This window comes from Ochotona princeps, chromosome 19 (genome assembly GCF_030435755.1).
Source record: "Ochotona princeps isolate mOchPri1 chromosome 19, mOchPri1.hap1, whole genome shotgun sequence".
NCBI classification, from domain to species: domain Eukaryota; kingdom Metazoa; phylum Chordata; class Mammalia; order Lagomorpha; family Ochotonidae; genus Ochotona; species Ochotona princeps.
This window is the reverse complement of record NC_080850.1, coordinates 39,783,607-39,797,711: the sequence shown is the minus strand read 5'-3', so window position 1 is coordinate 39,797,711 and position 14,105 is coordinate 39,783,607. Positions and strand designations below refer to the sequence as shown.

Sequence of the window (14,105 nt, the reverse complement as noted above, 5' to 3'; positions counted from 1 at the left end):
GCACTCACATGGGAGACCCGGAAGAGGCTTCTGGCTCTTGGCTTCAGATTGTCTCACCTCCAGTCATTGCAGCATTTGGAGGGTGAGCCAGTGGATGGAAGAACTCTCTTCCTCTCCTCTATGTACATCTGTCTTTCAAATAACTAACTAAATAAATAAATGAATAAATAAATGTTCTACTCCCAGTAAATATCAAGTTTACAGTACAATCACTAACTACAGCCCCATTCTGAATGTTTTAAAAAAGAGGGTGGGGGAGAAAAAGAAGAGTGAAATCTGAAGTCAAATGCCCTTGTTTCGTGGGCTGCATAGTCACCATGTGGCCAGCATCAAGTGCAGCAGCTCCTCTTTGTCAGCTCTGCAGTGATGCGGATGGCAGTGATGTCTGGTTGATGAGCAGTGGCTGCCGGGCATGCGGGTGAAGATTGTGAAGTCAGCCAGGCAGCACAGAATGAAGCAATCCCCCGACTCAAGGGCCTACCAAGGAATATGAAGAAATGAACAAATGCTGTGTAGCCTTGAGCTCTACAAGAGTACTTAGAGATATAAAACAAGAGAATTTATTTTTAAGGAAAGTTCGATCTAAATGCTGTTGTCATGTTTGTCTTTGGGTAACACATGTTTGATCAGTGGCTCCCTGAAACTAAACAACTCTCTTTGTCATATGTGTTCCCTGAGTGCTGAGGGTGAGGCGATCTGACCCGAGGCAGAAGAACCACCATGGGAAGGATGCAGTGAGGTCGGAGTGCCTCTCACGTCATTCTGTGTGGGAGCCACCCACCGTACCTGGGCCCACAGCCAGCTCCAGCGGAAGATGGGATCAAGGCAATTTGCATGTCTGTTTTCAGGACATGAAGTTTTGTCTACCCATACAAAGTGAGAGGAGCTGATCGATGCCATCATGCAGAAAATTTAATTTAAAAGAAAAGAAAAGGGATATGACCATCTTGCATTCTATTAAGAACCAATTGCATTTTTTGTTGGATGTGACGAAGTCATCTTTAATAAAGAACATTTCCTGTTTTAGTGAGAGACTAGAGCTTTCCTTCATGGGTTCTAACAAACGGTAGTGAGAACAGAAAGATCCAACTAGTCTACTGATGACCCAGGGCTGGGTCCTTTGTCGGTGACGTCACTTGAGCCCACAGTTGTTTTAGGAAGTGGGATCTCCGGCTCGAAGAGGCCATGTGCTGGCCCAATTTTCTCATGGCCTGCCAGTGACAAAGCCCAGCCTCAATTCAAAGTGTGTGGAAATACCCAGAAATTTTACACAGTCCTGGCAACTCTGTGTTGAAATTCTTCTATAAATAGTTTCCTGGTTCTTTCCAATTCTCATTGACTTGGTATAATGCAAGCCATTCAGCAATATGATACTGAGAGATATTTCCTTTTAAAAACATTGCACAGATTCATGATTTCCTCTCGCTTTTTACCCTGTCAGAGAAGTAGGAAGCAAGCAAAGTAATAGGAATTTACCTCCAAGTTATAAAGCCTTGCAAGTGATCACCAAGGAGGGTTCCTAGTTACCAAGGAGACCATAATAGACTTGATGATATTCAAGTACAACACTTGGGTTGCCTGGTGAGTGAATGCCAAAAAAGTGTAGGAAAATATTATCATTGCTGAAACCATTTGATGTCAATGACTAATAAAAAAGCATGTCGGCAAATTGAATTTTTCAAAATGCCCAAAGGGTTTGGTTCAAGCTATGAATTAATAGCATACAGAAGTTCTGTCTGGAGAAAAAGAAAAAAAAAGACAAAGATATTACACTATTATAAATCTATCTGGGTAACCAAGTTTCTAACAGAAACCTTAGGGAACTAATCTATTCCCTTTACTCAGCTTTTCACTAAGATTGAATTTTCCCCTCTGCTTTCCTTTGTGGCTAGAGAATGATTTGTACATTTTGCATCACATTACCCCTGAATATCTAAGGCCCCACAGCTCTTGTTGGCTGACTTCTCACCAAAACTGGGATTCTCTCGCAAGTGTCCTGGCTATTTCCAGAGGCCTGGAGGGATTAGGTGCCTGTTCAGACACGTACTGTGCTGCAGTGGGGGCTGTGGGAAGCCAGTGGTGGGATGAGCCTGACTTGGGCCGGCCTGCTAGCCACCACCTGAGCCAGATCCCAGAGGTGAGGATGGGCCAGCCTGAGAGGCTCACGCCATCTTGGCTTGGTGGTACCCACAGTTGGAGCACCCTGCCAGGACGCATTTTGTCTTGTTACAGACGGAGCTCACATTGTTGGAGGTATTTTGTCAGATTTTGTGCCAAAATCTGCATCCAGGTGTCTTCTAGTCATTGTTCTTTGTGATATTTTTGGGAACAACACCGTTTGTCACAATTTTCTTCCCTATTGAATAGCCCCAAAGATGACCAAAGTCAATTGTCATGACTGCCCTGAACACTGTCTTCTCCAAAACAAATATCCTCCATTTCCCTCCCTCTCTCAGATTGTAAGGCAAATATAAAAATATACTGGAACAATATGAAGAGGCAGGGCATATCATCACCATGAGAAAGGAAAAAAAGGCTTTGTGGAAATTAGAATTTATTTTTTAGAGTTAAAACTGTTTAACTGGAAAGCTTAGGTTTCTAGTGGACACTGAATTTATTCAGAGTCTCTACATTTTAACCATCAAGTCATTCCATCAAGATGGAAATGCAACTGAATAAGTGTTTTTCTTAGTGATAGGGACCAGGTCAGCATTTCATGACTGTTGTCATATTATTTGAGAATTTTAAATATGATCCATTACAAATTATATGGTAGGGGTTGGTACTGGTTCGAGATCAGTCCAGCTCTTTGCTAATGTTCCTGAGAAAGAAGCAGAGGACCCAAGCACCTGGGCCCCTGCAGCCACCTGGGAGACCTGGAGGAAGCTTCACAATCTTGGCTTCAGCCTGGCCAAGGCCTGGTTGCTGTGGCTTTTTAGGGAGAGAACCAGTGAATGGAAGAGCTATGTCTCTCTCTCGCTTACTCTGATGTTTGAATGAAGAAATAAATCTTTAAAAAAATAAAAGTTATAGGATAGAGCCAGTGTTGCGATAGATGGGCGTTAAGCCTGCATTCTGTTACACAGTGCTCATTTGAGTCCTAGCTACTCTGCTTCCTGTCCAGTTTCCTGTTAATTTGTCTTAGGAATTAGGGGATGATGGTCTGGCTGCTTGGTCCCCTGCCACCAAGGAGATCCGATGGATTGAATTCCAGTCTCTTCGCTTCAGCCTACCTTAGCCCTATCTGTTGCAGACATTTGGGAGTAAATGGGCAGATAAAAAATAGCTCTCTCTCATTCTCCCCTCCTTCCCTCTCTTTCAAGTGGGTAAAAATAAACCAATTAAACTTTTTTTAAAAACATATTACAGGATGATCAGCGTAAGCAAATCAAATCTTCAGTTCTTTCTGTCTCTCAATATGATATAATGAAAAAATTCCACATATACAGAAAAGTTGAAATAATTTTATAGCAAACACCCATACATTCAACAATGAGAAGCTCCAGTTAACATTTCTGCCACTTGCATTTTGTCATACAATTCTTCATGCTTATGATGAATGAGATGCTTATGATTTGGTTCATTCCAGTTCTCGAGGGAGGGAGGTATGGCTTAGCACACCAATTTAACTGCAATAAACACAGCTATCAAGTAGATGTATTTCCTGAATAGTCCAGGTCCTGTCTGAGCTGATTTTCATGGGAGCCTGAGTGTGAAAAGATTTTGGTGGATGGAGACTCAGAGGTAGGTAATTAGCTAGAATACCTAATCAGCTTGGATGTTTAGTGCCTCATACCTAGGGGTCTCTGTGGATCCCAGAGCAGTGATGAAAGACTAGGAATACTACCTTCCACTAGAATGAGCTACCACGAAAAACCCAGCACCTGTGATGTAGCTCAGGATGCTCTAGGTGCACCCTGACAAGTTCTACTCCTCCAACTTCCTTTAAAGAAGTCCCACAACTACTGTCTTCCTTTGAAAAACACATCTCTTCCAGCCAAGTGCATGTCAGCTTTAGTGAAATCTGGGTCTTCATGCTTTGGACGTGGAGGATAAACTGCCGGGAGATCTGAGCTACCTAATCCCATCATTGATCAACCGACCTGCTGGCCTAACTCTGAAAGCAGAGCAGCCTTTCAGACACCAGGGGAGAATAGCTCTTCCCTGGGAAGCAAAAGCCATACCTTGGGGTTGACTCATGGCTCAACAGGATAAATCTTTACCTTGAAGTGCCAGCATCCTCTATGCACACTGGTTTGTGTCCTGGCTGCTCCATTTCTGATCCAGCTCTCTGCTTTTAGCCTGGGAACTCAGTGGAGGATGGCGCAGGTCCTTGGGACTCTGCACACTCATGCAGGAGACCCAGAAGTTTCTGGCTCCTGGCTTCAGTTGTATGCTTGATAAGCATTGTTAATGAGTTATTTCCTGTGCTTCCTAATGACCATCCTTCCTCGTGAGTGACCATCCTTCCTCGTGAGCAACGCCTGGGCAAGGTGGGGTCTTCAGTACAACATAAAGGTGATAGTGTGGTCTTCTCCCAAGAGGCAATTCCACCCACATTGCAGATGGCACCTCTTCTCACCCAATCAAGTCCACTTTGAAATCCATAAAAAGAGCTATTCTAGATCTAGAATCTGATGAAAAATCCTTTGCTCATGTAGTGATTTCCTAGGTAGTTCCTGGCATTTCCATATTCCACTGCTTAGAAAATATACTGATGTTTAACCATGTCCCAAACTCGGAGGTCTCAGAGTCAGTAGCTGTCACATGCACATGTCTGGGTACCAACATCCACTTCAGAGTTCACTGGAGTGGAGCAACCTGCCAAGGTTGGTGAGAGAATAACTCAGAATCCAGGCTCTACCTATTTCACAAGTCTACCCACACTACCTGGGAAAAGTGCTGCTGCCTTTAGACACTAACCCCTCTAGCAACCAGGGTTTTTCACCGATAGCTTCTGTTCCAGGCAGGAAACCTTCAGGGTTGAGATCCAGATTAAAAGATTTAAGTACTCTCGCAGGAGCCCCAGACCTCAGACAGCAACAAGCAATGTGGGTAGACAAGCAGAGAATTTCATGTCAGCAGGCTTCAATTGCACTGTCTTTCCAAGTTATTCATTCATTCCTTCTACTTCGATATGTCCAGTGACAGTTTTTTGTTTGTTTCTTTTTTTTTTTTAGAAACTGAAGCACAAAAAGAAAATGGAAAAGCTGCGAACTGATTTGGCAACAGCCAAACAAGAGGCCGCCATCACGGCGCTGGAGTTCTCAGAGAAGATGAAGAGGCTGCACGAAGAAAGACCCTCCCCCAAAGGTCAGTGTCAGCATGCGACGCTCGCACAGAGCTCAGGTCCAGGCTGTCCTTTGATTGGCATCAAGGCCACACCAGAAGTCTCAGGTGCTTGCAGGCCCAGCTTAGCCCCATGCTACTGGACAGATAAAGTGTGTGGATGGTTCAATCCCTGCAAGATTGGCTGTCTCTGTGTGAGAAAGGAGGAGGAACAGGTGGTTAGCTCAGGGGAAGTTCCTGACGCTGGAGCACTGCATATTGAAATAGCTCTCAGAAGTGTCGGATAAACCATTGGCAGTGAATGCAGGATGGAGCCTGAGAAAAAGACGGTGGCTTTTGGGCCCAGGGCTGTGGAGTTGGGTGGGGAGCTGATCTGAAAGTGCAGGCCGGTTGCCAAAGACAGGCATAAGCAAAGGCAGAGCTTGTTGTTTTGCTGATGGACTAATGAATGCCAGATACAGGGGAGGCTGGTTGTCGATGCAATCTGTGTAGCTCAGGAAAATGGTAAGAGCACGTTGGCTGTGGTTGGTAGCGGGCATTTTGCTAAGCATTGTCTGTATGCGAGAATGTAACAGATTCCACAGAAATAAACAAACTCACAGGTGTTGGCTGCCTTTTCCTGGGTCAGACACGCGAGTCCCACCTGGACAGTGAGCCTCAGAGTAGCAAGTTGGTCCCTCCCAGGGAATCTTCCTGGCATTGGTGGAGTGAGGGGCAGGCCTTCCTCTCTCTGTGTCACAAAGGCGTCAAGCTTCATTTCTGCCCAGTGGGGCTCTTGCAAAGCTGGTGGTTCCCAGAAAGCAGTGTCTCCCTTTGATGTGTATGCGTGTCTTTCTACAAGGCAGGAACATGCCATTGTTCTTACTCTAGCTTCCTTTATTACTCACAAGAAATTGTGGAAAAAGAGGCGCAACATGAAACCAGTGGAGGAGAAGGAGGTGGGTGATGCTGTGGCTGCACAAGGGAGGCACTCCCAGCATCCTGACTGCATGGTGACACTTTTAATAGGAATTTGGTTTGCATTTGCCATCTGGGATAGGCCAACTTTTTGTACTTTGAGGGAAATAGCATAAAGGTGGTTGATAAGTCTGCCCTCACCACCTTGCAACCTGGAGGGTAAAATCCATGAGACAGTGGTATCCATTTGGTCTTTATTCGAAGGCCAGATTTGCAATGACTGGGCTAACAAGAAACTGACGGTGACAACAGAATCCTTCGAGAAAAGTCTTCGGCTCACTTGAGGGTTTTTGACTTTTCAACTGTGTCACAAACCTAGGGCACAAAATGTTATGGCAACACAGCTAGTTCTTGTTACTTTCCTTTTAAATAAAAAATGTTCTCATTTGATGTCTAATGACGTTCATCTCTTGAGTGTCTGGTCAAAATTTAAATAACTCCAGGGTAACCAGGTCCTGCTGGTTCAGGGAAGGGAAGACACTTGAAGTCCTGCCTTTTCCCTCTCAGCCCAATTTTTCTGCTCTGTTTCTGCGATAAGCAAACAAAACAAGACCAATGTAGGAAAAAATAAACCTGATGTTTTTGTGATAAATATTTAAATTTTTTGGAGAAGCATTGATTCTGAAGTCCACTATTTTTTTCTTTTTTTAAAAATTGTTTTCCACAATACAGTTGTATAGGTATAGGGGTTCATCCCTTATCATCTTCCCCCAACTCTCATCTTCCATTTTCTCACAATAGTGTAGTCTCTTAGTACAACTTACAGGTTTAACTCTCTGATATTTTAATGTATCGTGACATTGTAAATATAGAGAAAGTTAGAAAACCTAGTATCATAATGTAGAAGTCTATTTATAAGTTTCATTGGGAGTTCTACTTTTATTCAGAAGGAGAGTTGCATATTGCATAGTATATCTTTACTTCCCAGTCTGCAAGTCTTCCTTGTACAGTTAATTTATATGAATATACACCCATATACTTGGTTACATATATACCTACATAATAAATATGTATAGCAATTTACATATTGACTGTCCCTTTGGGGCTGGCATATTTTGCTAAGCATAATATTTTCCAGCTGAAGCCATCTTTGTTGCAAATGGCAAGATTTCATTCTCTTTTAAAATGGCTGAGTAGTAGTCCACTGAGTAGATGTACCAGTTTCTTTATCCATTCCCCTGCTGACGGGTGTTTGGGTTGATCCCATGTCTTCGCTATTGTGAATTGTATTGCTATAAATACAAGTTTGCAGATAACTCTCTCATGCAGAGTTCTCAGCCTTTGGATCTATTCCCAGGAATGGATGGCTGGGTCATATTGTAGATTAATTCTTAGTTGTCTGAGCACTCTCCACACTGACTTTCCATGGTGGTTGTTTTAATTTACATCCCCACTGAAAGTGGATTAGGGAACATTTTCCCCCATATTCTCAACATCGATTGATATTGATTTCCGCATGTAAGCCATTCTCACTGGAGTTAGGTGGAACCTCATTGTGGGTTTTATTTGCATTTTTTTAAGAGCTAGGGATCTTGAACCTTTTTTGTATGGTTATTAGCCTTCTGAATTTTATCTTTGGAAAAATATCCATTCATGCCCTTTGCCTGTTCCGTGTTTTGCTGCTGTTGAGTTTCAGGAACTCTTTCTAGATCTTGCATGTTTGTCCCCTATCTGTGGAATAGTATGTGAAGATTTTCTCCCATTCTGTTGGTTGCCTCCTCACTTTATTGACCATTTTCCTTGCTGTACAGAAGTTTCTTAGTTTGATATAATTCCATTTGTTTATTTTGGCTTTAACTGCCTGTGCTTCGGGTGACTTTTCTAAGAAGTCTTTGCCTATGCCCATTCCTTGTAGCATGTTTCCTGTGTTTTCCTGCGGTCCATTATGAATCAAAGCAATGAATCTCTTGAGGCAAATGTTGTGGCAAGCAGATTAAACTACTGCTTTGGACACTGTTATGTCGCATGTAGGAGTTTATGTCTCACCTCCACTTCTGGGCCCAGCACCCCTTGGGACACAGAGGAAGACTGCCCAAGTGCTTGCATTCCTGCCACCCATGTGGAAAACCAGGATTGAGTTCCTGACTGCTAGATTTGGTCTGGCCTAGCCCCAGTCATCTCAGATATTTGGGAAATGAGCTTACAAAAGGAAGAAGATTTCTCTTTCTCCATTTCAAATTTAAATAAGTAAATAAATCTCATTAAGAAACCAGTGAGCCCCTTTTGGACTTGCATGCTGTTTCCCTTAGGTGATGGAGAAAATGAGTCAGCAGATTGACTTGGGACACTAAGATCTTATTGCAAACATCAGCACATCATCCCACTGGCTTCACATACTCTTTCCCTGAATTCCCATAGTCCCGGACACTGTCAAGGGCATTATGGCCCCAAAATCATATAAGCTGACATTCTCAGTGGCTACACCTCTGGATTCACTGCAGAATAATACCTGAAAAAAAAGTTCAGTAACCATAACAGTTATGATCCCTATTTAACCACAGAACAAGCGGGGACTGACCCACCCCCACATGCATATTTCTGACTTAAATACCACCTAGTTATCCTCTGTCCTTATTTGCAAAAGCCAGATGCCTTAGCCATCAGAGCTTGAAGAGAAATAATGATTTATTAGCATTTGTCAACAAACCAAAGAAAAACAGGCATGCTGTTAGCCTGGTAGTCTACTGGATTCAGGCTTAGATAACATCAGGATACTCTGTGTTGTGTATCTGTTTCTTTCTGTATTGTAACTCCATTCTCTAAGACTGGATGTCAGAAGAGACTGGGAACAGGATCCTGAAGAGTGAGGAGCTGCTTTCCTTATCACCCATGCTCCAGAGAGGCAAGCAGGTTTGTTTTTACCAGCTCTGGTCAAAAGTAATGTAAGAAAGAGCTCTGTCCTGGCTTGGATTTGTTATTCATCCCTGTGGCCAGGGTCTGAAACGCTGACAGAACAAGGTTTGGTCATACACCTGCCACTGGATGGCATGGTGAGGGGAAATGGATTGGCCAAAAATCATTTTCTAAATGAAGGGATAGCCTGTTACTGGAAAGAAGGAGTGGTAGACAAGAACCAACATCTCGAGTATACTCGCAGCAACTGGTCAAATTCAATTATAATGTAATGGGTGATGAGTCATCCCTCTCAGGTGCAGATGCATGAAAAAATAGATTCTTCTCCATGAACATATTCTAAGAAATAAATTCCCAGTGGTATAATTTCAGAGTCCATAATTGATGGGACATGTGTCATTCAAGAATTTGCTTCCAGGCTCTACCCAGTCATCTGCCTCCTCTGAAAGCCCGCTTAGGACAGTTCTCATGGCAAGAAGGGGGAATGCGTTGATCTGGAGAGACATGCAGAGTTAAGCGGAGTCATGTCAAGCTCCTTCTGTTACAGTTTGTCTGGTACTTATGGTTCCTACAGATTAAAAAAGTATTTCCAAATAAATTTTAATTATCATGCAAATATCCAGTTTTTCCTTATTTGATTCATTTCCAAACAGTCTGTACGTTGCTGTACAGGTCTTCTGATCAGAGAAATGTCCCAGAATATTTTTAAGCATGTTCATATTTAAATTGATGTGAACGTGAACTATCAAACTTTTCCTCTACCTTCTTTTCTTTCTTTCTTTTTTCTTTTTCATTTCTCTCTCTCTCTCTCTCTCTCTCTCTCTCTCTCTCTCTCTCTCTCTCAATCAATCAATCAATATAAACTCCAGAAGCTATCCATTGGCTTTGCACTTACACTTATTTTTTCCAAGGAAATAAATGATTGCAGTCAGTGAAAGGTTCAGTTAAAAAGAAAAACAGCTTCATTATAAAACTGGCATAGCAGGAAACTTATTTAAAACCTCAGTGTAATTTGTTGATTTTTCTTTGTGCAAATAGTCACAGCCCAGGACTGGTCCCTTCTGGTAGCCTGTACCTCAGGTGCTTGCACCATTATTAACCAACCATGCCTGTTTGTACTCCTGCAAATTTAGAATTCACCTTTTCGACAGATCTCTGTATGTAGGAACCTCGGGTTAAATCTCGAAGCTGCCTTTGGTTTAGGAAGCCAAACTTTGCAAAAGATTTTACAGACTGAATCCTGCTGGTGGAGGATAGTAGTCACTTGATACTTTGAAAGATCCTGTCTTTAAACAGAGTACAGATTGCAAGTTGGCAAACTTAAGGAAATGCCCTCTTCTGGATTTTACTCTTTGATTTTTTTAGCCATGCTTTCCTTTTAACACATACACCTGCCAATAAAGTGTGCAGCACCCCCATGCATGTTCCATGGACACAAGGGAAGTCATTTCGTTTGTGAATTGTCTCCTTATGTACTTTGGTTAGGACACAGTGCATCCCAGGGCAGCTGTGTCCAGGATCCCATCTAAGAATACAGCCATCCACTTCACAGAAGTTTGTAATGGAATTGACATTGCAGTGCTTTTCCATGACACAGGGCTGTGTCCAAGCACTGAATAGCTCATCTCATTAATGTTCAGTGTTGGGCTGAGCTATCCTATAATTTTGAGACATCTCTTTTCTGACATCTTCAAGGTGATTCTGAGTGGTATTTTTAGGTGTTGTTTGAACAGGATGTCCACCTTCAATGCTTAGCCCAAATCTTCTCCATGCATTAGTGTTTTTCCCTCTTGCCCTGTATGGTCAAAGCTCTGACTGCAACTGGGTGTTGAGGAAACAGGAGTTTGGGGAGAAGAAAGATGTCCTGGAATTTAGATATGGATTTTGCTGTACAGCACGGTTAAGGTAGTGAAACCCCTTGAACGTAACTAATGGTGAATTCAGTTATATACCTTTTACTTCAGGAATACTTATTAAAACATCCTCATATATATAATGAATATACAATCAAGAAATTTGCAACTACATTCAGCACCAAAAATTGGACTGAAGGAAGAAAAGGAGAGATGGAAGGCAGGAAGAAGAACACTGAGCCTAGATAAAATCTTGACTTGGTGGAATTCCAAGACTTTAAAAAGAGGCTGTTTTGGTATTCACTGAATTAACAGCAGTCTTGAATAATTGTCTTTTTTCTTTTCAACCAATGCCATCCTCTTCTCTCAGAAACTGTACCTGCTACCTGTTCCCTGCAACACATATTTATCTACCAGTTTACCTGGAGTTTTCTAAGAAAGTAGCAAGGCCAGCCCTGGAATCTCAGTGTTTCAACTGCTGGGAGGCTTTGAAAAAGTTGGTAGGAAGAGGAAATATTTTATGTAAAAATGCATATTAGGAAAAAAAATCCTATGTCTGGATTTTAAGTTTTGGGGCCACATTTTATGTATTTTTGTTCCATTTTCATGGACTTTTTGAATTTCCCATTTATGTGTCTTTTTAGCCACTAGAGCTCAGTGCCACTTTCCTCTCCTGTAATAGCATGATTTTTTTCCTTAAGTGAAGACCCCTCTCTCATTTCCTTGGGTCCTATAGAACCATCAATCAAGACCTCTCTTTCTCCCTGGCCCAGGGAAAGGCTAGCATAAACAGAGCCAATAACATTTGCTGTTTTCCAAATATTTGAACCTTGAGCTGAATTGAGTCAGTCAAAGCAGAGAAAGGTTCTGGCAAATTCATCCTAGGAGTTGATGCATGGCCTCTGAGGATTAGGTCTGTTAGCTTTGCACACCTACCCCTAAGACTGCCTCCAGGAGGTGTAGTTGTGAAGATGTTCTTGCAATACTGAAAAACAGAAACTCCCTGTAAGTTGGTTTTTGTTTGTTTGTTTTCTTAAGGTAGTCCATGTTGGCTGGTAGCACTTGCAACCCAAGAGCCATTAGTCATACCCAACTCTATGAACAAAACTTCTTTGTCATATTCTAATCAGGAATCCTAGAGAATGTATTTGGTTAGCTCTATGCGTATCACATTTTTATCACTTGGACCAATTGCAATGGCCAAGGCAGTGGGGTATTACCAGGACCACACCTGGGTCATGTGCCATAGGTTACGGGCCAGGGAAAGTTATTTTCTATATGGAAGATAAAATATACCCTCATTGTCCCCCCCAAATCTAATTTTGTTAAACAAGGAGAAAAGAGCCCTCCAGTTTTTTTTTTTTTTCTCTGCTTATCTTTTCAGACTACCTGTTTAGGCGCTTCCTTGATGAAAGATCTGGAAATGTCTTTATTTTGCAATTAGCAAAGCGTAAGAAGATCCATTCTGAAACTTTTGGTTGGGGTCCAGCAGCTTTTAGCTGCACCAGCTGTGGGAATTTATTAATGTCAAGGTCCCCTCCCTCCTTTGTTTATAAGACTAATTTTGGAATTATTTCATTATCAGGAAATGGTGTTCTCTTCCTTCTGTCCATCCCTTAGGAATTTTTTTTTTTAAGTCTCCTGGCTTGTGAATTCAGAGGGGTTAGAAAAGGACAAGCATCAGCTAAATGTCAGACAAGGCACATGGGAATCGGTGCTTGATGCATGTCAGAGGTCTCTCACTTAGCCGTGGAGACTGCTATGGCCACCAGAAGAGTATGTGCTGTACAGTGCATGGTTGAACAATCCAGGCCAGAGTCAAGGACAAAGATGCTTCCTCCCAGGAAATTTGCAGAGCAGTCTTGGGCACTCCTTTGTCAAACATCAGCAGGTGGACACTTACTTGTCAACATCAGCTGAGTCGGAGACGCTAGAAGTACAAACTGGTGACAGCCAGCTGTCAGTCCCTTTGCAGCAGCCGATCCTGGTATAAACCTCTTGTTGACAAAGTAGAAAAAGTGAGCAATGTGCTGTTCTTACAAAGTTCACTCCTGCAGCTCCCAAAACACCTCTCTGTTGTCTTAGTGACTCATTGTGTCCTGATACAAAGTTAAGGTTAGACACTTTGTACACATAATTTTGCAGAAAAGCGAGAATATTTCAGGGAGGCCGGAGCTCATCAAGCAAAATATAGAGAAGATCTGCAGAATTAAATTCTGAGAAATAAGTGGGAGGTCTTGTGCTGCAAGGCACCAGATTTGTTTCTAGTTAGTGAGATAGTGCAGGTTGCATAGTTCTACTGCGTACATATGCACCCCATAGGCATTATAGTAGTCTGAAGGAGTACTTGTAAAGATACACTAGTTTAGACTGAACTAGTCTACTTTGCTTATTAATTCCTTAATTGAACATAACCAATATTTGATGAACAATGAAGAAGATATCAAAAGGCAATGTAAGAAGAGCCACAAGGTTCCTGAGGGGCTTTGTTTGCAGCTCAGTCCCCCAGAAGCATGTTAATTCATCCTGAGTTATGAAGCAAGGCCTGCAACACTGAAAATGTCACCCATCCTCTGCAGGTACTTTGCTCAACCCCACAAACAGTGGCCGAGAATACTTCCCCTATTTTCAATAAGACCTGGAACTCCTGCCATGCCAACCCATCCTCTCCATCTGGAGTGTCTGCACCACCAAGATGGTTTGGATATGTTCCAGGCACCACTCTCTTCCCTGGCAATTCCTGGCACATGAAGAGGGAGCCCTGTTACTATTCTGGAGGGTTCCAAATGGCAAATAAAAAAGGAGGTGCCTTCAGCCACAAGCAATATGTTCTTTTCTGTAAGGTGATCACAGAGGTGAGTGTCTGAGGCCACGGGTATGAAACAACACAGGAGAGAACAGAAGGATACATGGATGCATCGGAAGTGGAAAAAATACAGAACAAGAGCCCTGAGTTCTCAAGGGGAGAGCAATTATAACGGGTCAGTGGGCTGAAACTTCCTAAACTGCTTTTGTAGGATGCCTATATTACCCTAACTCTTTCAAAGTTCCTAGGTTAGTAAGAAATAGGATAAATGTCTATAATAGGGTTTTCATCCTCTTTGATAACTCACCATACATCAACCTATTCTACAGTGTCTTCCAGTCCCTCCC

The 14,105-nt window shown here is 42.5% G+C and overlaps 1 protein-coding gene across 4 annotated transcripts in view; it reads left to right on the top strand.

Moving 5' to 3' along the window:
• CCDC192 (coiled-coil domain containing 192) overlaps positions 1-14,105 on the top strand; it is a 222,031-nt gene that overhangs the window by 115,079 nt on the left and 92,847 nt on the right. For all 4 annotated transcript variants that reach the window (XR_009247217.1, XR_009247216.1, XR_009247215.1 and 1 more), the window contains one exon: positions 5,181-5,313. Coding sequence is in view for 1 of the 4 variants with exons in the window: in XM_012927417.2 (XP_012782871.2) it covers positions 5,181-5,313 (133 nt within the window). In the remaining 3 variants the exon portion in view is untranslated. The remainder of the gene's footprint in view (positions 1-5,180; positions 5,314-14,105) is intronic.